Source organism: Geospiza fortis, unplaced genomic scaffold (assembly GCF_000277835.1).
Source record: "Geospiza fortis unplaced genomic scaffold, GeoFor_1.0 scaffold112, whole genome shotgun sequence".
NCBI classification, from domain to species: Eukaryota; Metazoa; Chordata; class Aves; order Passeriformes; family Thraupidae; genus Geospiza; species Geospiza fortis.
Window position 1 is genome coordinate 6314769 of NW_005054298.1, and position 27039 is coordinate 6341807.

Here is a 27039-nt window from a genome sequence, read left to right on the forward strand (position 1 = left end):
TTAGGAAGCTCTTTCCCTGTTAACCATTTATGCAAGGCTGTGTGAGCCCTTGCCTGGCCAGCCAGGCCTGTGCCAGGTCTGTGTGGTGCCTTCAGTGCATCCTTGAGCAGGGGCAGCTGCATGGGCATCCCTGGCTGCAGAATTGACTTTAATGCCAAGACCTGAGTCTCATCACAGAGGAATTCAGACACTTCTGGCTGGAAGTGTCTGGCCTGTGCTGCAGAGTGTGGTGCCAGCATGACAGGCTATTCAGGCCATTATGGCACCCCAGCCTTGCCAACTGATGATGGGTTGGGAAGGACAGGCTGCTTCACACCAGGGGTGTCGCCGCTTTTTGCAAAGTTGTTCTTCTCTGGGCTTTTTATGGAACAGATTTATCCTCAATCCACACAAACCCAGTGAGCTCTAGACACTAGATATCTGCTACTAATTAGAAATGTGAGAAACTGATCCAAAATATGTAATATTCAAGCAACCATTTAGTAATTATGGGTGAAAAACATAAAAACCTAAGTGTATTTTTTTTCCTGCAGAGCTCCTCTCTTTACACAGCCAAAAGTTGAGAGTGTTATACTTAAAAATAGTCAATTCCAGCAATTAGTATTCATATGAAGGAAGTATAATAAAAAGCTGAAAAGAGAGCAGAAGGCTCAGCAAGTTTGTTGGTGTATGTTTGGAAGAGAACAGTGGGAAATGTTCTGTGCTGTCTGACGTGGTGGCCAACAGTTAATGTTATCCAACAAAACAGGATAACGTTACTGAGGCGGGCTGAAATCAAAAGCTCTCCTGTTCTTCTGAGCTTGAGTGTCCCCAGATTTGCACTGCTAAATGTAATCTTCTAAAGTTAGACACCTGGATCATTAATCAAACATTTTCCTCGCTCAGTGTCACATCTGCTTAATCATCGGTGCATAATTAGAATGGTGGTGGTTTAATGACTCTGCAGAGATGTCTTGGATTAATAAAAAATACAGCAGAGATCCAACACGGGCAGTGGCAATGCAAGTTCCTTCATTCTTCCCTATCAAAGGGTTTTAGTCATGGAAGAGTCACCTTTTGATGGGAGTTATTAGTCTGATTTCAGTCTGCATTTGCTTTCCTGTTTGCCTTTGCTCAAGCAGCCAGAGAAATGGCAGGGTTTTCTCAGTAATGTTGATAATTGTCCATGGAGAATTGAACTGCTGTGATAAACTCCTTGTGCAGAGGAAAGGGGCAAGTAATGACTCTTTGTCACCCCTGATTGGACTGTGCTTGAATCAGCAGCTCAGAGGAGATTTTCTTTTTTCCCCTCCTTGCTCAGCCTCTGAAGCAATCTTCCACTGGGCACAGATCGCTGGCTCTTCTTTTGCATCCTAGAGACTGCCACTCTCCTGCAAAGTACACATCCTTTATCCTTGTGTTGCTTATTGTGTAGAAGCCAGGTAGCCCTAATGAAAATCTGCTGTGCTCACTGAGTAGGTGAATCATCAAAAAAGCAGGCTGCAGTTTTTAAAAAAAACCTATGTTAACATATATAAAAATAACAAAATCCCCCAACCTTTAAAAGTACCATTAAGAATAGTCATGCACCTGGAATGAAGAAAGGCTAGTGTTTTGTCATGCTGGGATGCCCACTTCTCTTACACTGGGGAAGTATCTATCCCCAGTTCTTGAATTAAAGTACTTTTCTTCCAGTATAATCAGGTTTTATTTAGAAGTAGAAGAAATTCTCATGTTCTTCTGGAATGGAATCCTTTTCTTTAATCAATTAGTAAAACAGTCTGGCCTTTATATAATTAATCTATCAGCAAAGCAATATTATGGGTAACAAATACAGTGCCATAAGTGAAAAGGGTAGGTTGCAAATCACAAAGAATATTTGTTGACATCTCTGGGTGTTATTTTTTAAGGATGTTTTCTAATACACATTTCCCTCTGACTGTATCCATGTAGTCCCTCCCTCCTGTTTCAGCTGTCTAATAAACAGTTAATATCCTTAGCCAGCAGCATATAAATGTTCACAGCTGGAGGCTGGGCCAGTCTCCTATGAAGAGGAGCCAGAAAAAGCCCTAGACATTAATCACTGTGTGGCATCCTGGTGTTTGAGATGCTGCCTCGATACATGATTACAATATGTTCTCTATCATCTGCCTGGGCTGCCTATCACTGTGATCCTAAGTGACAACATACCAGCTTTTCAGCACTTGGCAATACTTTATTGCACTTCACACTTCCAAAATCAGTGGCGTTATGACACATTTAGCTAAGGAATTTCAGTGTTTAGGAAGCATTTTGTTGAATGCTTTTGCCTGTTCCTTAGGGTGAGTAAAAGCAGGGTACCAGTTCACACACACAGCCCAGCCACAAGCTGGAGAGGAGAGCATGCAGGACCACATGGATCCTTTAGCTCAGGGAAAGTTGTCCATCTGGTTCCTTATTCTAGCTCAGCTTCTCAAGCCTGTTTTACAACCCTTAAACACAAAACAAACTGGAAAAAGCAAGCACAGAGAGGACAGAAAATGTGTGTAGGGACTCTGTGTTCTGGTATGGAGCTTTCCAAATGTGTTGAATTCTCTGAAAGAAACCTGCAGAAGTTTTGCCTTCATTTCTCCCTCTTAAAAGAGCTGCAATAATTATGAAAGTGGTAAGACTTTTTTTAGCCCTCAGTTTCACTGCTCTTGTGGTGCATGTGTTCAGATTCCATGCACACACCCTGACAAACACTCAGGGTCCTCTGTCACAAATGAGTCTACTGGGACTCCTCCAGGCTTTGGAGTGTTCATGATGGGATAAACTTTGAATCTGTTGATTTGTTTTCAATACCAGGCAACACAAGTGGAATTGTTTTCAGTTTGTGAAAATTGTCCAGCTGTACTCTTCTAACCCCCAGTAATTCCTGACTTGCTGTGCCCTTTGATTTCTGTGCCTTTCCACAACTCCTTTCAAGCTCAAAGGGAAACTGCATTCATGGTGCACAGCAAACAATTACTGCTGAGTTTCAAACCTGTTTCCAGAGGCTTGTCAGGAGCACATCCTGCAGCCTGTTGTGTTGCTGTGTTACTGTGGACCATCTTTTACACCAAGGTGGAGAGGGAAGGGCCTTGCTGCCTGCTATTGGTGTCAGAAGGTGACAGAGCAGGAGCAGTCCTGCCTCAGGAGCAGTCCTGGCTCAGGGACCAGGGTCAGGCTGTGGCAGCCCAGCTGTGACAGCCCTGTGGAGGCCTTGCAGCCAAAAGCAGAGAATGAGAGCTTCAGTCTGAGCAGAGCTTTTGGCAGGGACTCTTTTGTGGTGTTTCACAGAGTGTTGTTCATAAACAGCCCTCCTTGTTCTCTTCCTTTGGGTACTTTTTTGGTTTGTTTTGTGCTCCCCACCACCACACCACCTTCCTCTTTTAACATGAAACTCAGTGCAACATCATAATGCAATTACAGTTCTTTTGTTGATTAATGTAGATTTAATTGCAAGAGTAGGTTACGTGCTTGTATTTTAAGAACCTTGCATAAGAGATTAATGAAAGGGTGAATAATAGTAAATACATTAAATAACATTATATAACCACATAAATATTACTAGTTGTTGCAACACTGGACATTTTAATGACCCACACATGTTGTAAATAGGTGATTATGAATATTGTAACATTCTCTCTACTCTCCCACGCTCCTCTGGGTGTCCAATAACCCTCTCAGCACAGCCTTTTCAGTAGAGGGGTTTTTATGAGGAAGGCTTTATTGTTGCAGTGAACCACTGTGCATCAAGGTAGGAAAGCCTGACAGATGCAAGGGTTTGCAGTCACTGTGGTTTGGTGGTGGCCATTGGTTTTTGTCCAAGTTTTGTCCAAGAAGGAGGTTTCACCATAAAAAATGTGAAAATGTCAGGTTACGGCAACTCTGTGTGGGATTTCTCTAAATACTATTCCTGGTAAGATTGTTCCTTTATGCAGTTAAGGGTTAATTATGTCTGTGTTCCTGGGAAATGTGAGAGGGAAAAACTTCTGTGATTGACTGGTTAGAGGTTTTTGTCTGTCAGGGAGGTGGTGGTGCAAGGCTCATGGTTGATTCATGTCTATTTTTATGTCCTACAGTTGCAGGTGGGTTTGGGGAATTTGGTTCCTGTTTTTGAGAGCATAGAAGTCATCTGAGGTCATGGTTTAAGGCATATGTGTCTTTTAAACTGGACAGGAAACCTGAGGGTTAACAATTCCAACTCCTGGAATTGCAGAATTTTTGGGTCTAGATTAACTGCTCAGGTGACACAAGAAGCACCGCATTAAGAAACGTAACCTTGGAAACCCAAATTTTTCATCATTCCAATTATAGCACATTTTTCTAATTACAACCTGTCTTTCTCAGAGGTTCCCTGTTTCCAGCCTTGCTCTTCTGCTGGGCTCCACCCTCTGCTGCTTTCTCATGGTCCATCTTCTCCTTTCAGTCACAGCAGTGGCAGGGAAGGAGAATCCCATTGTTCCCTGGACTGCCAGTGCCTCCCAAGGGAACTGTGACGTGCCAAATGCCTTCTCCTCTGGCAGCTCCTCTGATTCCATCCTGCCTGACTCCTTTTATGCCATTTGGCCAATGCCTGTCTGATAAGTGGAGCTGGATACCTGTGAATGTTGATGAACCCCCAGCCACTGAGGTTCCACTACATCATTAAGTTAAATTTCTGATACAGATGTAGCTGTGCAATAGAGAGATCCTGGTTGCCACCAGGATCTAAAGCAACATTCCTGAAGGTCTTAAAATAGTTCATTTCTGGATGAATAATAAAAAAAATAAATATAAAGCCTAAATGTGTGTTAAGGGAGCACTAAAAAGCTGGAGAAGGAGAATAACAGGAGTGTGGAAGATGAAAGGTTCTGGGGAAAATAGAAGCACAAGAAACTGAAACAGCAGGAGGGGTAAGCCTAAAGGAAAAAAGCCCAAACCAGACAAATAAGCAGACTCCACAACAGTGAACATTTCTTTAAATCAGTTTTAACTATGATATATTATTTCACTTAAAACCATCCAACTGAAACTATGGAAAAAGAAAACTGTGAAGTATACATGTTACAAAAATATTTTTACAGCTCTGGGCTAGACTGAATTAGAGATAACTTCATCTGCTCTATACTGTGTTTTTGAAAGATTATGAATAAGGCACTGATTTAAATGTCATAGTAGTTAAAATCTACAAAACCAGTAACCCAAACATTTAATAGTATGTGAAAGATGAAGAGAGTCACCAGTACATCAGTAGCTAAGAACTAGGGTTTAAGAAAACAGGAGAAATAAAAAGAGCTGATGCTAGGGGCCCTTGCTGAGGATGCAGAGCATCTCTTAAACACAATCATAATGGGTATCACTGTTAACAGGAAAACACACATAACATGCAAAGTTAGAAGGAGAAGGAAATATTGACATTGGAAATCAAATTTGTGAATATGTTGTTCACTGGAATTCTATGTTGTGTTTTAATCACCTATATGGAAAGGTGGTAAAAAAGCCAATTCTTTTTCATGCAAAACTATATTTTAGCAGTTCCTGAAAGGTGGATGAGAGAAGGAAACTGGAAAGCTGAAGGACAAAAGTCCGTTCAAATTCTGTGGTTTTGCCCGGATTTGGTTTTTACCGTTGCATTCTATGGTGGCAGTGAGACCACTGAGGTCATCACATCATGCATCACTGTCAGGAGAAGAATTAAAACTCTTATCACAGGAGGTATTTCAAAGAAAGCTAGAAATACAATGTTTCATATGACTAGACCTGATTTTACGGTCAGTGGGAGATTTGGTTGAGTGAGGAATAAAGGATCAGGTGTAAGGATCATTTATGTCTGAAAAAGTGAAATTATGTCAAATGCAGCAATATAGGAAAAGTGGCTGACAGGTGTGTGAATTAAGCAGGGAAGACAGTGCACAAATGTTAAAAAACCCCAAATTTATTTTGTCTCAGAATTATGCAATAGTGTGGACTGTAACCAGTTCAAGGATTACAGCAATTTCTCCAGTCTGAGTGTTTTCTGGTTGCATGGAGCTGATGTTTTTATAGGGATTTCAACTTTTGATGGGGCTGAGTAGAAGAAAACAAGGAACCTCCCTTCCCTTTTGACTTGTGTTCTGCCTTTGGAAAGGGATTAGGGTGTGCATGGAGTGCACAGGGTTGGACTGCCCCACTCCCCAAGTGCTGGTACTGAGCAGGGATGCAGAGGGAAACCAGCCCTGCATCCCTGGACTCTGCCTAATTAGGCAGCTCTGTTTCTCCCAGTTTCAGAGCTTATTTGTCCAAAATTCAATTTCTTAGAGATAAGCACAGCAACACCATAGGGTTATAGTCACATGGGGCAGCATTTAGGTCTGTCTTCCTTAATGAAGGCTAAATAACTCCTGACAAAGCAAGAACCTTGAGAAATTGGGGATATGCAGACCTGTGGAACAGCCATCCTCCAGATAACAAGACACCTGAGGGTTTTTAATTCCTAGTGTATTTCCAATGTGGTATTTCCCCAACACTTCCTCTTAAACTCAGAAATGTGTTCTCCTGAGAAGAGAATAACCCTTGGGGTCAGAGTCCTCTCAAGCCTCTTTTTAATGAATAAATGTATCTAACCCCTGTAGAGACTGGCCCAATAGATGATCTCCCAGAAGTTTGTGTGGCATACATCTCATCTCCTACAGCAGGGACTGAAACTTTCTCTTCAAGCCCTTCACCAGCAGGTCTAATCTCCTCAGCCATGGGGTCAGGCAGCTGTTGGTTGATGAAATCCCTTGGACATGTTTGCAAAGGGGGAAAAAAGAATTCTGTCTTTTGTTTAAGTAACTCACAGATCTTGAGTTTACTTGCAGGAGGAATGACTCAGGAGATTTAATTTTCTGTTTTTAATCTGTAAGGGCTTCTTCTGTGCATATAAGTAGGCGTTCTGAATTAATTGCCAAAATTGTGCTTGTCTTTACCAAAAAACCCATTCAAAACCAGAATTTTAAGGAAATTATTATCACTGCAAGTCAGGGAAATCTCTCTTCAATTCTATTAGAATTAAACATCTATTTATTAAAGGCTTGATTGTAAATCAGGTTTAAATAAAAGGACTAATAATATTTTTATGATAATTTGAAGAAGTCAGTGTTGCTATCAGCTTTGGCAATAAGCACATGATTTCTGCTAGTCTAATTTTCAGTTCTTATTTCTGAGGTAAAACATTTAAAAAGTATGACACAGCTTTATACTCCTTTTACCAAGAATTATGCCATTATGCTAACAAAAAGAAAACTATTTTGCCCAAATCCCATTACCATACAGTTTTTTTGCATGGAATGTACACCTTGTGTCTGGAGGCAAATAAAATTTTGCAGGTGAGTGCAAGCTGAATAAACAAGGTTAGTGGGATTCAAAAGACTTTAAATCTCAAATCCACAGCACTCCATACTTGAATATGCAAGTAGTTCTTGCTGGTATTGCCTGGAAGTGCCAATGGCTTGCAGTGGTGGGATTAGGCTAAGCAGAACAAGATCCTTAAGAAATCAAATAGTGGATATCTCTTGTCCTACATAGCTGCTTTTATTTATTTTCATTTTATGGCTTTGTGGTTCTGGTTTTTGGTTTTTGTTTTTGTTTTTGTTTTTTTATGTCCTGTTTTTTTTTCTGTTATCTGCATTTTCATTTCTTCCTTTTCCTTTCATTCTGCAAATAGATGTCTTGAGATTAATTTAAAATTACTTCCTTCAGTGCCCTTTAAAGCACATTCTTATCTTTCTCATGCAGTAGATTCATTAAATTATTTCTGACATCAACATTACCCCTTGATGAAATTACAATCTTGAATCCAATTGGGTGTCATGTAGTTTTGAGTGGATGTAAAACATTATTAGTTTTGTATTGTTACCTTATGTTTCACTTTTCTCTCCGCTGAGAATTTTCTTTATTTTAAGAAAGACTTTTGCTTTGGTTCAAGTTGTTTTGCAAAATATTTGTATATGTGGTGTTAAAAGAAAAACAGTAAAGATGTAGTGCACAATTTTTCTTTTTATTGCATGTTATCTTTAAGGCCAGCCTAGTGATGAATCTCCCTTTTAATCGTTCCAACTGATGTGTCTTCCTTCATTCTCTGGGAATGACTTGGTTATAGTTATTATCCTTGAACTTAGTCCTTGTAGTGATGATAAAAAACTCATCAGCCTCTCATTGGTATTTAATGTTGAAGCCAAATTCTTCTGTTGCTATTGTGCTAATACCAGCTAATTAGACTAAGAATTATTTAATGAGTCCTTATTTTGTGAAAATTACTTTGGTTTTCTAAACCAATTCTGTCTTGTGAATGGGGAGTTCTTAAATGAGGTGCAGGAAAATTTGTGAAAGGGGATGTTATGCTTTTCTATTGCTAGCTCACTTTTACTGTTTGTTATTTCATTGCAGGTAACCTTCAAAGCATCAAGATACTCTGTTTCACCAGACTTGAGATTTGTTCTTCTTGCATATGATGTTAAACAGGTAAGCCAAGCCTTCCTAATCAAAGAGCCTCTAAATCAAAACTCCAAAAGCTTTGTTGTTTTGTATGTTTCATTTGTAATTCCACATGCTATGACTTGTGTACTTGATTTCTCTTCCCAAAACCTTCTGGTTCAATGATGGGGAAGTTTGTATTGAGATGTGTGTGGAGGTGTTGTCTGGTTCTCAGGAAGGTAAATTGCCATGCTGGTTTTTGCTGTAGAGGTTTTCTAACCCTTAAACTGCTCTGTTACTGCCTGTTTATGTGCAATCCTGTCTTTTGATATTCCTTCTGTTTTAAACAGCTGCGCTGGTAATTTATGGACTATACAAAACAAAAGGTCTAGTCTGATTCACGTCATGGAATTTTTATTGTTGTCTTCAGGAGTCTGAAGTGGGATAGTCTGGAAGCCTGTATAATGCAGTGTATTCTTTGTTTCTTATATTATTTAGAAGTATTGGAGGCTATTACATTGTCAAAAAGAGTTTTGATCAATAATACCATGTAGAGTTTTCCAAGATAAATCTTGTAACACAGAAAGAAAAAAAAACTTCATGAATTTTATTAATTTCTTCTGTATATTGGTGCTTGTATAAAAAGTGCTACTAAAACATGAACTGCTCTTCATGAAAGAATAATTCTGGGTTGATGAACTCAGTGGTTACTGGAATAAGTTTGGGTTGTTTTGTTTGTTCGAACAGTGTTGATGTAAAGTGATTTGTTAACTTGATATTACATCCAAATAGGGTTTTCATCTACCAGTTGTGCTGGATTCCAGATCAAACTTTGCTTATAATATGCATATATCAATAGGAAAGAGCTGCTGTTGTTCAGTTCACTGGTTTTTTGGTGAAGGGTTCCAGTTTTATTCCTGTCGGAAAAATACACGATCCTTGCTGCTTCCCTTCTTAATTGCTTCTTATTTTGTGGAAGATTTAATAATCCCTCATACTGACTTAATTTCCTCATTTGTTCTATTGAATTTTTGATTTTAGATGTTTGGTTTGTTTTTTTTTTTTTTCCCTTTGAGATTTTCTTGGTACTAATGTATATATCTGATAAAGGTAAATAAGGAAAACATGAAAGTATCTGTCACACTTTATTACATCTAAATGTGTTAACACCATGATAAAGATGGTCCACTGACATGCAGAGACCTCTCAGTGTATGCTGATTCTCTCAGTTTGCAGTTCTTTCTGTATTTCAATCTTGGTTTCATTGCAAAAAGAAACTTTTCTGTCCTTTCACAGTGAAGTTACTTAGATGAAAGAGGTTTGCAGCATTTACATTTTCCATCTAGAGGTTTTCTTTGCTCAACTATGTTGACAAGAAGTAATTAAAAAGAGAATTGAACAGGGGCAGGGCAGCAGTTTGTGGTGGCAGTCCTGGGTGCCTTTGGGTGAGGTTTCTGTCACTTAGACTGCTCCAGCTGAGCTCGTGGCTTTCAAACCAAGAACGTGCTGTGATTGTTGTGTCTTCTACAAGTGGTGGTCCTAAAACTCCTAATAGCTGGACGTTGTCACTCAGGTGTAAATAATACCTTAGCTCCTGAATGTGTTGCTTAAGGTGGAAGAACCACCAAAAATCGTGTACGACAATTTATTCAGATGTTGCAAAAAACGTTATTGTGAGTAACTGGGGAAAGTCTTTTATTCTTTCCTCCCAATTTTCTGACTTTTGGCAGATTTGTTAGACTGGTAAGGCACTTTTGTTTCCTCCAAATCTGTTGGAGAAAAGGCATGCAAAGCCTGTATATTTCTTCTTAACTAATGCTTCTGAATTACATCAAGGGTTAAGTTAGTGTTCATAATTCTTGTGGTTTAGGAATTTTTTTTTTTCTCAGAGCCAGACTTACTGCATCTGGATGAGAGGAAATCTGCCTGTCTACCTTTCTTTTTCCCCCAGCTGCTAAGTGTAAATGATTAAATTTATTGACTATAAAATTAAAATCAATACTAAGCTGCATAACTTAATTGGAGAGTTTCCAGTTAGTTTCAGTAGAACCAGGCCAGATTCTTTCTTTGTGCCTTTTTGAATGTAACTTTTTATGAAGCTGAGGATTTCCTTATTGTCAAAGTTACAGCACATGGTTGAGTCTAATAATACCCAGTTCAAGGAACCACAAGTAACTCATAATAAGTATTTAGTTGATCTCTCCATCTGCTATAAATTGCCACAGGTCTCTGGACCTTATGTTTGCCCCTTATTTTTCCTTCTTTGTTAAGATTTAGGTGTGTAATTGTCCTGCAATGTATTTGATGGGATTTCTGCTTTTGAAGACTGTGAAGAATTTGGGTTTTTAAAATTATAATGGTTGTTTACATACATCAATCTGTGCTCTTTGCAACATACAGTAATACAGCTGCAACAGATTTATTAATCAACAGTTTTGTAAACAAGCTAGTGTATTTCAACTGAGCAGATTGGAGGGAAATAGAGACAAATACTTCTTCAAGACATTTTGTCATGAAACTGTAATTAGGAATAAGGTTATTTTGATGTTTAGATTAAAAATAAATGTTAAATTAAATAGTCAAATATTTATTTTACTGTTGTCAGCATTTTCTTTAATCTATTTTGTGCTTGGAATGGCAAACTTTAATTAAATTTGCAGTTGTGTCAGCACAATTAACAATATCCTCTATGCATAACGAAACATAAATCTGCATGAAAATAAGCCATCTTTGAATACAAAAGTAATAATTGGATCATTTAAATTATGCCTAATACATGGACGAAAACCATTTCATGTGGCATAGCAGCTGGTTTGGTCGAACTCTGTGAAAATATTATGGAAGAAAGCTCTTTTGCTAAGGAGTTGGAGGTGTTGTACACTGATTTCTGGATGTCAGGCTCCCTCCATCTCCTTCCCAGCAGGTCACAGAACACAAGCCCAAGCTGTCTGGTGTTTCCTCTCGGAACCCAAGGCAGTGGTGATTGTAGAGGTCCTTTCTGTGTGATCTTTGCTGCAGTATTCCATCATTCTCCACACTTCTGGATTGCTTTTCACCAGTTCTCCAAGGTTTCTGACTTTTCCAAGCTCCCATGGCTCAGCTGCAGTGCACATGGTCTTTCTGTCTGTAGCTCACCACAATTTGGTTGTCGTCGCTGAAAAAGTCTCATTGTGCAAGGCAGCAGGTCAGAAATAGAAACTAATTTGGGAAATGAGCTCAGACATCCTTGCTGGATGTCAGGCCATCCTCATTCTTCTGGGACAGTGGGAAGACAGCACCAGGGAAACTATTGTACCTATTGTATGCAGGGAGGGGACAGTTTTGCAGGGCTGTATCTTTTTGATTTTCCTTTGAAGATTGTCAAGGTGTGAGCAAAGAATGTGACACTCTGGGTGACAGCATATCTAAGCCAGTTGAGATTTCAAGAGGAAAGATTATTTCGCTGTTGCTTTCAATAAGGACTGTGTTAAAATGGTATTTTAAACTTTTCTCACTCTTCCGGTGATATAATTCACAACTACCAAAATCTGATTTATAGTTTAGATAAGGAAATGGAAATCAGACATTGTGTTCTGCATTAATGGTAAAGAATGGGGCAGTGAATTTGCAGAAGAGTGAGAATTAAGGTGCTAAGAAATTCTTTTACCATTAGGAAACTTTGGTGTTAACTTGTTATCACATCCCTCAGCAGACTGTCCCTGCTTGTCCCTGGACTCCACATGAAATGAAAAAAAGCTTTTTTCCAGATAATAGTGAGTTTTTGCTCAGACATCATGGGCATGTTCTCCCGGTGCTCTTGCTAGAGCATAATTTGCCACAGAAGAGCAAATGAAGAAGTAGATGAGATCATTTCCTCTCGTTCCTCATGTGATGAAATCCTTGATTTTTTTCTTCCCTCCCTGCAAACAAACTGTTCTTTCCTTTTCCCTGCTTTCAAAGCACTTTTGAATGCCAAGCTTCAGGAATTTTTCCTACTTTATTTTCTTTTCTATTAATAAGGCATCATCTTCTGTTTTCAGTACAAGATAATTATATGTGAATTTTTTTAGCTCTTGGTTCAGAAATGTGCTTAAAAACAGATTAAAGTTCAGCTCTAGTTTAGAAGCGTGAGCATTTAAATACTGTCTAAAAAAGGAATTTTTTTCCTGAATTAGGACTTCAAACTGTAATCTTTTTTTGCTAGAGAATTTTAATAAAACAATATGTATAGCTTAAAAGAAATAGATTTTAACACTTCTTATGGTCAGATGAGGATGAAGAATAACCCAATACTCTTCAGAAAGGAAGGAGAAAAATAATTTTAGATCTGAATGTCACTCATCCAGTAGAAATAGTTCAAAAGTATATCTGAATATTTTCAGTTTAATGTATTAAAGACAAGATTCCAACATAGCATTTGAAGCAGAGAATCCCCAAGTTACTTTCTGCTTTGTGCTGATTCCTGTCATCAATTTGCTGCTATAATATCTATTTATATGACAGGGAGTACTGACCACGGTCTACAGCAAATGAAGGACAAACAAGTGACATTCTCATCAAGCTTTTAGAATTGCCTCTGATACTGACTTACTCAAGTGCACTGAAAGGATCTTCAGGATTTTGTCTGCAAATTAGGAGAATCCATGAGGGGAAGAACTCACTGAAGTCTTAAATTATGAGTATGTGTTCTGCATTAGAAGATTATCTTTCTTCCAAGCAGGTGGAAACTAAATGCTCAGTTGTCAGTACCTCTGGGTCAGTGAAATTTATTTGTGGATTTTTGTTATGAAAAAGTTAAGAGGTAAAGAAACTACCTTGCACTATGTCTTATTTTTAATCACAACACTGGTTTTAATGCATGCAGGTGTTTTCAAGATATTTTATCCACTGTTTGTGGAAGTCTGACTATGAGGAGCATTATCCACATATCAGCTAAGGGCTGGAAACACACCTAACAAAGATGAAATGAAATCTGTCACCTAGCACCTGAAAACAGGATTTTCTCAACAAGATTATTTCATACAAAGGAATAACAAAAGACTTTTTAAAGCAGCAGCGATCAGGCCAACACTATTTTATGTAGCGCTCTCTATAAAGTAAAGATCTGATATAAAATTCATGCTATCACCTTTTTCCTCCAAAAATGCCTGTTTCTTTAGATAAACCTGTTTTTCATGTGTATTTCTGCAGGTGCTCAGGGTAATCTTTCATCTCTCATTTGTTCATTTTGAGATGAGTCCAGAAGCAAATCATGCATGTGCACAGTCCCGAATTTACAAGATCGTAAATAAAAGTCTGATCCTGACATGACTTTCCCATTCATCTTTATCTCCTGTCAAGAACAAGAAAGACCAATTTTTATCAGCTTTAGGGCAGCAAGGAAAAAAAATAGGAAGGGATTTTTAAGAGAGATCCACCCCCAAAATCTGAGCTTATTTCTTGCAAATAGTTTTTGTGATATATTTTATTCCTCTCTTAGATATGACAAGACTGGGTGCTTAAAAGGTCAGATATTGAGCAATTCGTGGAATTAGGCTGCTCAAATTTTTGCCTTTTCAAGGCTGTTGTTTTACTTTGAGCTGAAGTTTTAGATGGACAGAGTCTGGTAAAATAACAACTAGGGCTGTAGGTTTTCTTGGCATAGTGCTCTTCTTTTTCATATATTTGACTTTATAGAGCTCCACAGTTAAGCAAGGCATTTTAAAGGTATAAAAAGCCAAGGTCTTTGCCTGAGGAGATGATGTGCTTTGTTGTAAAATCTGGCCAAATGAATTTTATGACACCACCTACTACCATGAATTATCCCTCAGGAGTGAGTATTCATGTGAATTTACAGTGTCCCAATTCTATCCTGGATTTTATCTCAATTATGTGGCAAAATGCAATAGCAACCAGCACCCATAAATGGATGGTGGGGAAAACAGAGTCTATTTTATGGTTAGAATCATGGACACTGATGTTTGTTTTGTATTTGTCTGAAAAACAGACTTCATCTTTTATTCCTGTTGAGTTGTAGTCCTTTAAGTGCTGCCTTCAGTCCATCAGACAGGTTACTGCCTCACTTACTAGAAGTAGCAGAGTTATGTGTAGAGGATCTGCATATATCTGCACTACTGTGGGAAAATTATTGATGTGTTTGGGATGTTGGGGATGCTCTCTGCCAGGGTGTTACTGTGGTGGCCTACAGGACAGGGCTGGAACTGTCACAATTTTTTCCTCTAAAAATAAAAAATTGAACTAAAAAGATGGGAAAGCGGAGTAGTATTTGGATGTTACACTGTTTCTTTACATCCAATAAGGGAATATCCCTTGTCACATACCAGTCCTTATGCATCCACTTCCTGTTTTTCATAAGGGATGTGTTGGTTCATATATGCAAGTTCAGCCTGGTGTAGCAGTTAAAAAAATAGATCACTTTTCCTAATAAACCACATCAGGCAGGGTATTACTGCTTTTCAGGTAGCTTACTGAGTTTGTCTGTTCCATTTATACTTACAGGATTGCTGCTCAACCTCACATTTTAGAAGTAAGCAAAATAAATAATTGTAATTGAGGTAGAAGATGCCTTTTTTTCCTTGTTCAGAGTTGCCAGAGCTGAAAAATCTGAATTCATGTTTCAGTTTCTTGTTCAAAGCCAGTATTAAAAAGAAGATTGTACTTTGCAGTTGTTGAGGAAGAATGAAGGCATTTAGCTTTTCAAAGAAAATGTTTATTGACAGAAAAAGTATTTCTTTTCAATAGTATTGTCATTCCTATCAAGTATGAATACTGTTATTTCAGGAGGACCTAGGTGGTGCCCAGCTGAGTTTCCAAGATCCAGCAGCTTAGAAACTCAGTCTTAACAGAACCCTGATTTTCAGAGTGGTTGTATTCCTACATCCCATAATAATCCATGGGGGCTGGAATCCCACTGTGCTAATGCTATAGAAACAGGCAATATTGCACTGTGTAATTCATCAGTTCCCCTAATCTTTGGACAATTTATTCTACAAAGCAGAAGTTCTGCCTTCTGCCGTGAAACTGGCAACTGTCACATCCTCCCTGTTCCTCTCTTGCGCATGGAAAATGTGCAGAAATGACCCAGAAATGTCCATTGCAGGTGAAGGGTTTGTCTGTCACAGCCCACTGACAGAAAAACCCAGTGTCTTAAAGGTGTTGGGGTTTTCTCTGCTGTTTTGTGATGTTTTTAATTCCACATATCTCTTCTGTGTGCTGGAAACATGTACAACTGAAAGCCAGTTATACACTGGTAATGTAGTGTTTGGGGGTTTTTTAGAAGATGGGGTAGAAATTATTTTTCTTATCAAAATATGTGATAACAAGTCTTCCTCAACCATGCTGAATGGAAAAAAAAACAACAAAAAACCAAACAACAAAATAAAAAACAAGAGGCTGTTTTAATAAAAGAAAGACAAGCAAGGACAGCCTGAATAAATAACAGGGCAAGGACTGTTGTGAGCCCTAATTGGGGACTGTGTTAGTAGCTGTTAAAGGCTGCAAAAGCTGAACAGAGCTTTAATTTGGATTGAGATCTGCCAGAGTTCACCACAAACTAGACTCAACTGATGCACCCACCTGTTTTTAACAATTCTATATTCTGTGCTCCTAAAAAATAATTCCCTTCCTCTCTACCAAAACAATAAGGACTAAAAGAATATTTTCTACATCTTTCAGTTTTGACAGGTTTTACCCTGAGCATGAATCATTGCTACTTCAACTGCTACTCCTATTGATTTCTCAAATACAAGAGCTGGCTCACATCAAATACTGTGAATAAACGACCTCTGAGGAGCAAAATCGCTTCATGGGTCTCACTGTCCCCTTATGTTAAAACATTTTGCTGAAAATGCCATGTATGTTTTATCTGATGTGGATATCCTCATGGTCTATAGTGACTAATTTGAGATCTAACTTAGACACACTCTTTTCATATGGACTGCAAATAAACAAGATGGAATTACCTTAAAAGTAGTCCTCTAAGCAAATGCCTGCAGTCCAGTTCATGGGTTCAATACACTTTAAAAATCCATTTTAAACAATGAGATTTTTTTTCTTTTATTTCATTTTTCATAATAGTGTCTCTCTGAAATTCAATAATAATGTTTCTTACTGAGAAATGTGATATGCATTATAGCTTTCTCATTAAGCTTTTAAATAAGATACCATTAGTATTGATGAATGTAATCCCAAATGGTCACTTAATCTTAAAATTGTCATTGATCACACATTCAGAATTTTAGTCTTGCAGCCAAAATAGTACATATTGTCAGTGGTCATGAGTTTTATACCAATAGCAATTAACATCTTTCTTTGGCTGCAGTGTTATGAATTAGATTTACAAACTAGGGATGACTTAGTGATTTTCTGGTTGTTGGGTTCTTTTCCTTAACAGCATTTGCTAAAGAATCTTTTCAGATGTATTGATATATGAAATAGAATGCTTAAGCACAGTCTAGAAACCCAAAGTTGTCATCTTTTAAAATATTTTGGTTTTGACTTTTCATGGAAATTAAGAGGCAGAGTGATTCCATAATATTCACCGTTGAGCTGGCATGTGGTTAAAGTCACCCTAACAGTACAGTTTGTTTTTACTAATATCTTCAGAAAAACTGAGCCAAATATCTCTGTAAAGGAGCCATGGTGGTTTTCACAGGGTAGATGTGTCACAGAATCATAGAATGGTTTGGGTAGAAAGGGACCCTGGAGATGATCTCAGTCCAACCCCTGCCATGGCCAGGGACACCTTCCACTGGCCCAGGGGCTCAGGCCCCTCCAACCTGGCCTTGAACCCTTCCAGGCATGGGGAAGGGATGATCCATAAGAATGTATTTAAATACACATATACATGCTTATGTGTACATAAATATTGACTGAATATTTGTTTAAAATATCCTGGAATTTAAATAACAATACAAAGTAGAAGCATACACAAAGCAAAAAGGGTAATGCCTCTCCAGTCTGGTCCGTGCTCTCTTGCATCTTTTGACTGAACTCTGCCAGTGATGCTGTCCTGAAACCAAAGCTCCCAAATGTAATCTGCAGTTCTTATTTCAGGTGTTAAATACAGTCAAGCCTAATTAGACTGTGCACTTTCAGGGCCTGGTTGGGTCTGGATTCAGTGCTGATCTGCTTTGTTGAGGGAGTTCAGCTGATGGCTGCCTGAGATCTTGCACTGTGGCTGAGTCTGTGAGTCAGCACCATCACACCAGGAGTGTTCCCCCTTGAGATAGATTCACAAGTTTAAAAAAAAACCCAAACAAACATTATATTTTAGAGCAGCCTCCAAGAAGGAAAGTAAATGTCAATGTTCAGTTTCATAAAGATTCAAATAATATGTAAATATTCCTTAAACTATTTTCAATAATTTTATCTATACTCTTATTTAGATTAGGTTTGTAATCTCCAGGCATTTCCATGTCTTTGTGAATATTACAAATCTCATCCTTTGCTGCTCCAGACACATGAACATTCTCTCTACATTCTCTCTGTATCAATCATGTTTGGTGGGAAGAAATCCTGAAATATTTCTCTGTTGCAAAAATGAGGAAAATCAGAAAAAGTTAAAACCTAAGCTTTTACTGAAGGTTCACAATCAGTTTTTGTTATGATTAAGTATCAAACAGGCTGGCCAAATCTGGAAACCAATTATTCTAAAATGTGAGAGGGGAAAAAACTAAATATGCTCTTCAATTATTCTGCATAATTCTGTCTCTATCAGCAGTGCACATTGAATAATAATTAAATTTTGCTTAAAATAGACAAGTTGGGGAAAAATGTAGCTTGAAAAAAATCATAGCATGATCTCATGAATTGCAGCTTATTTGTAATTCTGAACAGCAGGTTCCTGGTCAGAAGAATAAAATACACAAACTGAAGGTGTAACTATGACATACTTAGCAAGTGTTTTTAGTCATGAACAAGGGAAATTTTGTATTTTGCATTAACTCAAACTTTTTCAGCAGGGGTGAAGTGTCAGCCTTTTTTGTTTGCACGTTTTTCATAAGCAGAAAAAACCAAAGTGTCTTGACATCTTAAAATCCTGGTACTGTTCTGGAAAAAATCAGTCACTTCAAAGACAAGTTCAAGTATTAGTACCTCTAACAATGGTAAATGGTCCAAAACATGAGGAAAGTTGTTTAAAAACTGTCCCATGGAGAATGTCTGCTCTTCCCAATTGCCAAGATCCTTCCAAGAAGGATCAAAAGCCTAGAGGGTGCCATGGGTGCTCCAGAGCTGCTTGTCACACTTCAGAGATCCAGTGCAAGCACATCAGAATTTAATTTTCTTCCACAGACTTACACTTTCACTGCATAGGAAATATCATTAACTTTATATTCAAGTAGCCATCATTATCTAGCAGGCTCCTCGAGTGCTTATCACTTCTGAACTTGATGAAAATGCAATTAAAGTCAATGGAACTTCTTCCATTGTCTTTAAAATGGACTTTTGGATTAGCCCTTGTCCACCTGTCACACAAATGTAATAAAGTCATCTCCACAGTGTGACAGCAGCAGCCATGTGGACAATGAGTAAGGCACAGGATTTTCAGCAGGATCTTGTAGAGGATTTATCAATGTTTGCAACAGCTCATCTGTGCTGGGGGTTGGCCTTTAGGTCTGTAGTTTGTTTATAACTTTGTGAAGATCAGGTCAACCTGTTTCTCATGGTGTTCCCTCTCTTTAGGGACAAATGTGACAGACTTCTGACAGCCTGCTACTGTCACTGTTATTTTCTGTAGCATTTTGAGTGCAATTCACTTGGCCCTGATGCACTGTCAGCTCACAGTGGTTCTAATTGCCATCTTCACTGTCATTATCTTAAAGATATTTTAAAACTGTTTTCCTCCAGTGGAAAACTTCCTGAATGTGACCTTCCTCTGCTTTTTGTGGATGCTGAGACAAGAGCTGATTCAAGTTCTTGTCCCTGTCAGCTTGGTGTGCCCATGGTTTCTCTTCTGGCCCTTCCTCTGCTGTTTGATCTGACACGTGTGGCTGTGCTGGTTTAACACGTTTAGGAGGCTGTAGAGGGGAGAGTGAGCCAGTCTGTTCCTCTGCTTCTCCTCCCTCTTGGGGAGCTGTGCTTGGAGTGGTGCCACTCCTAAATGCATCAGCTCTTCTCTCCTTGGGATTTGTGTTCCAGGAGTAGAAGATGAGCCTGGCCTTTGGTTGCCTCTGTGATCTCCACCAGCAGTGCTGGCTGGGCTCTCAGAGCAGAGGAAATCAGCAGCTCGTGCTCAGAGCAAAGCACATCTGAACCTCAGCCTGTCCTGTGATAATCCCTTGTCTCTCTGCTGTCCCGGGGTCTGACACTGGGATCTAACAAAGTCTGCTCAACAGCTCCAACTCCCATTTATGCTCTGATGGATGATTTCTGCATTTGCATAGTGTATTCCTGAAAAAAAAAATCACCTTTTTCTAAACTTATCTTGGAGGAGAGGTAGGAGGAAGAATCTATACCTATGACTAGATTAGCCTGGGAGAGGTTTGGCTGTGGAAAAGCTGTTCTTGTTTTCATGCTCTGTCAATTGGTAGCACGAGCTGTTGTACCCTTTGATGGTTTATTTGTTTATAGATATATTCTATATAGAATATGGAGAGATATTCTATATTTGTTTATAGATATAATTTATATAAATATATTTATATAAATATATAAATATTTATATAATATTATCTATATATTTATATAAATATATTGTAGATTATCTATTCATTTAGATAATTCACAGCTGCAATGGACTTCTGTCTCTGGTCCTTACTGGTAGCATGTAGACCTTGTGTTGTAAATGTACATCCAGCTATTCCGAGTTGGAAGGGACTCCTGAGGATCACAGAGTCCAATTCTAGTTTCCCTTAACCCTTTGAATTTCAGTCCTTAGGAAGATACAGAAAATGAAGTTGGCAGAAGTAACTTTGTGTCTCTCTAGCACAGGATGCCAGTGCTACTTTATTTTAGTCCCCCATGTCTTCCTGAGTCAGCAGCACTAACAGCAGTGGAAGTTCTAATACAGCAGCATAATGAAGATCTTAAAGGGCATGGTGTTAAATGTGCTTTTAGCTCATCAAAATGTCCTTCAGGTTCAGGGCAGATCATTGGTATTAATGTAACCTTTCTTTGGAGGCTTCTTTCAGAGAGTGGACTGCATAAATAGTTTAATTTACTGTACAGGTCTCAACCCTTTGCTGTGAGGTTTATATTTGTCATTTCTGTGGATGTTGGTCGAAGGTGAAGAGTCTTTTTTTGGAAAATGTTGTGTTTTGTTAACCTGGAATTCTACCACAGAGGCTCAGGTGGCCATAATGACTGAAGAACTTACCTGAAATAATGTAAATAAACAGTAGTTAAATATAAATTAGAAAGTGGTACTTGTTTTAATGGGGAGTATATGGCTATTTCCCAGTTAATTTTTCTGTAATCAAACCTTGTACCTTGAAATTAAGCAAGGCTTTTGTATAAATGTTACAGACCTTAGATCTGTCTTATTTTTGAGGTAATCATTCTTTTTTTCATGTGCCTCAGGTTTTTCTCTGTCACCCGTATGTATATTACTATAAATATAAAATATATATGTATAAAATTTTTATTAAAATATTTTATACTATAAAAAATTCACTTGAAAAACCACTGGGCTATTTTGCAGTGTATTATTAGGCTTAATTCTTCATTCTGCTAAAAGATTAGGAGCATTTGGAGTGGGTGGTTGATAAGACTTCCCCATAGGAAACTTAAAAACCATTCAACTAATATATATACACATAAAATAAAAACGCAGCAATTAAATTTGAAGTTTGGTTTCCAACACCTTGAGGCATGTAAAAATCAGTCCTCCCCAAAAGAGCAGATATAAAGTTGAGAAAGGAAATTTGTATATTGATAGTATTTCTAGTGAGTGGAATTTCACTGTGGCTCTCAGCTGTGGTATTCATCAGAGCAGCCATCTGGTTTGGCAGTGCTGTAATTTCTTTTTTCAGTATCTCAGATGAAATTAAATGCATCATACAGTGAACACTGCTAGGAAAGTAAAAATCTAAATATGAGCTTGGTATTAAAGTTATGGTAGCTCATTGCAATTTATGTCCTATTTGTATAGTGTTCCAAAAATAGCAGAACATCATTAACTGTTTTGAATATTCAGAGAAAGGCTGTCTATTTGGGTGGTTTTGCTTATATTAGTGTTCCAGTAATTCTTGCAACCTTACAGTGAAATGGGATTTTAGAACTTGAAAATGTGACAAGCAAATGAATGGGGAAAACCACAGAATCAGCAGAGGTCACAGAGAGGAACAGATTGCTCTTCTCTCCCACTCTCTTTCCTATTACTGATATCCAGTGATATGGCATTCTTAACTCCTCCTTTTACTCTATCTCTTAATAGTCTGAAGCTTGCAGCTTTTTCCATTTATCCTAGTGGTTTGTTGTTATGTTCTGTCAGGAAGCATTCCCAAACTCCTGCTGTGTTTTCTGTGTATACTTCCATGTGCACATTAAAAAATACCAAGCTGACTGAGAAATCTCATCCCTGCTTCTCTTTTTGCCTTTTCCACTTCTCTAGCTTTTCTCTTCTTGCCTCCATTTTCTCTACTTCATTTAGTGTTTGTGAGGCTTTAACTTGCCTAATCCTATGCCCTCCCAGATAATATTATTCACTCTCTTACTCATTTAATTTTCCTTCTTGTTTCCTCTCCATCCCTAAGAGAGAAAGTTCCCTTTTCAAACATGTTTCTTGATCTCAAAAAATCCTCAATCCATAATCTGCCTACTATATTATTTTGCTTCTTGCCACAGTTAGTAATATCTGCTTTCATTATTGCTTGTCTTATATTTGATAGTTTTATAGATAAATCAGTTATAACCATCTTTTGTGTGTTCCAGCCAAGGAAAAATGGGAATTCAGAACACACAGTCTCTCTGCAGCTCCTTGTGATTTGGCTACAGAGTGAGACCGGAGCGTGTTTAGGAAGCATTAAATGTGAGAAGATGGCTGATTGCAGAGCTCCTGTGCTGATTTTGCTGCTTGTGTCTAAAGCTCAGAGGTGTTAAATGACCCCAACTGGATCTGTTGTCTGGTGGAGAGCAGTTCTGTGAGCTGGGCAGATGGTCTCACTCCTGCCAAGTGCTGCTGTGTGTCGTGGGCTGGAAGGGTGGCCCAGTTCATCCCAGTTCCTATAAAGTTCTTGCCACTGGGATGGGCTATCCAAAGAGTCTGAGGCTACAAAACATTCCCATGTATAGAAATGAGCTGAAATAATATTCAGAGTAAAAAATGAATGCAGTAGATGAAAAATTCTGGCAGCTAAACTTGGTCCTTACTTCCACTCTTTTATGTCTGATAAAGTACTCCAAATGGACAGTGGATGGCATATCTATCAATATATACATTTACTTAAATAATGGAAATGAAAGTCAGTTCCTGAGCTATATGTCTCTCAGAAATGTTTGAGACTTTTTCTTCTTAACCTTGAGGTGTTATATATGGTAGCATAATAAATTAGCATAAAACATTATGATCATTGAGAGTGATATATGGTCATGTGTTCTCTTACAATGCATAAAAAATAATGAGTGGTAATTGGTTCAGGACATTGATTAAAGAGCTGTGGAGATGTAGTTTACTACACAAATGGCCTATCAAATTTCATCTCTGTTGTACTTTCCGCTTTATTACTCTAACCTGAGAATATTTCATGAAAGTATGCCTGGAGATATATATATATACACACATATATATTTATAAAAAAGCTTTTGATAGTTATTTGGTCTAACTGTGGAAAAAATTCATGTTCAGAGGGGTGCACTCTTGACATGTCCAAGAGAATTTTCTGTGGAGGACTTTACTGGAAGTAGATCTTTAGGTGTCGTGTTGTTAATTGTGGGGGATCATGGGTGGTCACAGAAAACCTTTATTTTAGCCTCATTTTGGTGGCAATGTCTCACACCAGACAGGCAAGTTCAGTGAATTCTGTTCAGTCTGGTGTGAACAGGCTGAGTCACCATCCCTGAGGTATTTAAAGGTTGTGTGGATGTGTCACTTCACCTGGGACATGGTTTAGTGGCAATGCTGGGTTAATGGTTGGGCTCAGTCATCTCACTGCAACCTGAACAATTCTGTGGTTCTGTGAAATCTCATGAAAGTGACACACTAATCCTTCACATAAAATAGTTTGGAAATAATGATTTTTGTTATTGTTAGCTGAGGAAGATTTATAGAATGCACTGTAAATTAATAGATTCTCAGAGATTTGTGTTTCTTACATGTTTCATTTATTTATATGATTTTTTTTCAGTTTTTTCCTTACAAGACATAAATTCCAATATGCCAAAGGAAAAACACAGTTCAACAAGAAGCTTTTATTTTGAAAGTGTCATCTTATGTAAAAAAAATATGTATCCTTAACTGAATCTTTTATTTGTTGGGGATAAAATTCTTTGCCAACTCACTTTTTGCATTCATAAGAGCAAAACACTTGTCTTGAATAACCTTGGCCTTGCATTATTTTCTTTGAGCAGCATATTAAATGGCAACACTATGTGGCTTTGCTCTAACAACAATAATGGGCAAAACAACAAATCATTCTTTTTCCATAATTCTTAAAAAGTTGTATGAAAGTACCTTAGGGTGGGAAAGACAGATTACCTTCAGGCCTTTGCACACATCTGCAGTAAATCAATTTGCCATGGAGATTGGAAAGGGAGCTGACATGGCCTTGCACAGGAGGGTGCAGAAGCAGTAGTCAGGATATCTGTGTTAATGTGTCTTTCTTCTGACAGTTAATCTCCATTGGATATCTCAGACTTTCCATGACTTTTTTTTTTAAATTCTCGGAGCAATTTTTCTCTTCTTTGCTCAAGAAGTGAGGAAGAAGACCTTGAAAAAATCTGGGGAGATTGATGTGCTGTCTCATAAGAAGAGCTAAAAATGCTTGGTTTGTTTTCTAAAAGGATGAGGCGAGGCAGGGCTTTATATGCTAAAGGACAGTGTTGACATCAGAACAAAGAAATGAAATATACTATAAGGTAGAAGAATAAGTCAAAAGTGATAACCTTCAGAGCAGGGCAGTTCAGGGTCATTCTTCCAGTGGCAGAGCAGAGGCAGCAACTGTGCAGCTGGAGGGGGAATCTTAAACAGTCTGTGCATGAAATTCTGGCAAAGTCTGGGTTTGAGAGAAGTGGGATGCATTTGACAGAAGAGAGGTCTCCTCATTACTCAGTGCTTATGGTAGCTGTTCCAGTGATAAAAAAACAACTTAAAAAGACTTTGACAAGTTTTTTAAAGTATAAACTGATTCTTGAATACTTTCAGAACCAAAGTGAACATAGTGCAAAGGAGAAAAATAGTAATGGAAGAGGACCAATTTCATATTTTGAAGTAGGTGGACCATGTGACACATGAAAAGATTTCCATGGCTGATTACATTTGATCCCTTTGATCTTTCAACTCTGATATATTTCTCCCTGATGACTTCCTACTCTCAAATCACTTGAATTCATTTATTCCCAGTCCTACACAAAATACTCCTGCCTATCTCTGTGCCATTCATCTATAATCTATTACCTTTCCTTTTTTCTGTTGTTTTTTTTTTCCCTTAAAACATACACTGTAAAATTTTTATCACCTAGAACCATTCAGCATCAAAGTGAGTTAATAAAGAAGTGTTTGTAAGCAAACTTTTCTGATACTGGAATGAATTTTTAGGAGCTCTGGTTCAGTGAATTCCTGCTCTGTCCCACTGTTACCACTGACAAAGAGGAGGATCTTTGTCTTCCTGGGAAATTCAGACAAAAAAATTTTCCATCTTTTCAACTTGATTATGTTAGTCAAGGGAAAGGTTTGAGTAGCTTAAATGAAACAAAAATAACAAATAATAGTGTGAAGCCTGTACTTAGGGTTTTTTTTTCCTCCATCTCAGGTTTTGGCAGTGGATTAAAGTGACTGTATTAGGGTGAGTTGAATCCAGTCAATAGACTCAAAATGTACAAAGATACCTAAGCAGACTAAATAAGTTTGAAATCAAAGCTTACTCAGCAACACACTTTATTGTAGACAGTGAAGGGTGTGTTCATAAGGAGACACAGAAAACTGTCATCTAGATCTTACCTTGGATAAGCAGAATTTCATCTACAGATAAGAGGAGAATTAGGAGGAGTCTGTTCTCATTCTAAATACTTCATCACTTGTAAAGATTGTATGCACCACAGTGTCTTCCAATAATGAATTCCAAAGTGGTTTAAGAATATATTTATGTCAAGGTTTTGGTGTACTGTTTGTGTTCTGAGAGCTGTTCTGTTTCTCTGATTTGTTTCTGATACTGATGCCTTGAGAAGGCTGACCTAGAACAGAGACTAGATGGAGTTAAAGAATAAAGTAGGTATTTATTAGAAGGCCTCAATGGATCCACCTTGGGCAGCACAAGAGCCCAGCCAGGGCTGCGCCCAAGGTGAACCAAAATGGTCACAAAATGGACAGCTGGTCTTGGGGTCTCACATGTTTGTATGTTCTGGTCCATTTGCATATTGGAGTTAATTGTCCAATTACAGCTTTAGATTATGAAGTCCCATCCTTCTTGTTTTTCTGTCTTCAGTCCCCTGTTTATGCTCTTGGGGCTGAGATTTGGACCATTTGTCCTTGGTCCCTAGCTAGAGCAGGAATTGTTTTGTCTCCCTACTCTGTGAAGAGAGCTCACCGTCTCCTAGTATGAAGCTCAGAACTGCACACTAAAGCAGTGCAGAATCTGAAAAATATAAAAGCTAAAAATATAAAAGCTAAGCATTAGCATCCAATCTCTGCTTTGGAATAAAGGGAAAGAATCAGTTGCTGGGAAAGCATAGCTGTGAGTCCTGATACTCAGTGTGAATGTGACCTGTGAGAGTGTGCTTGACAGGCGGTGAATGTAGCTGGAGTGCAAAGGGATCATGACGAGATTTTTGCTCTCTCTGGTCAAGGGTGACCTGTGCCGTTCATGCCACTCTGCTGCTGTCTGAGGCTGTGAGTGGCTGCCCTTGGCAGCAGGGCTGAGGCTGGGCAGAGCCTTGTGGCCAGGCACTGGGGGCACTGGGAGGTTCAGTGTCACAGCCACACTGTCCCCTGCTGTGGACAGGCAGGGACTGGCCCCATCCTTTGTGGATGTCACCACAGAGGGCTGCCCTGCCTTGTGCTCCTGCCTAATTCCCCTGCTGCTCTCTCCTGGGCTATCAGGTATTACTGCAGCTTCCAGGAAGTGATATTGCAAAGTGCTGTAAGATTGATCAGAGCGGGGTTTTTTTCCTATTTTCATTTTCTGCTTGTTGCTTAAACACGGTATCTCTGGTTCCACATACGGCAACTAAAACCTGGAGAAGCGCAGTAATTTTAACAGTAAAAGATGATCTCGATGCACTGATGCACAGTATCTGTTTTTCCTTTTGTTCACTTGCCTTGGAGTAGCAAATGTAAAATTCTAGAGGACAATATTTTCTATTGATTTTACTTATAAAATCAATAAATAAAAACAGCTTGGCACAAGGGGGAATTCAATTACAAGCTTCATGAAAATTGTTGGAAGACATAATAAAACCTTTAAATGAAGAAATATGTATAAGTAATCAAGCAGTGTTGACTACATCTTCATGAATGACAAGCTTAAGGCATAAAGTACTCTCTTAGTCCCGAAGGTCTATTTTTATTTG

General features: G+C 38.4%; 1 protein-coding gene across 1 annotated transcript in view; it reads left to right on the forward strand.

Annotated features, from left to right (window-relative positions):
• Window positions 1-27039, forward strand: part of DPP10 (dipeptidyl peptidase like 10) — a 202318-nt gene that overhangs the window by 70183 nt on the left and 105096 nt on the right. Inside the window, exon 4 of the mRNA XM_005415744.2 lies at window positions 8371-8445. Within this exon, the coding sequence (XP_005415801.1) occupies window positions 8371-8445 (75 nt within the window). The remainder of the gene's footprint in view (window positions 1-8370; window positions 8446-27039) is intronic.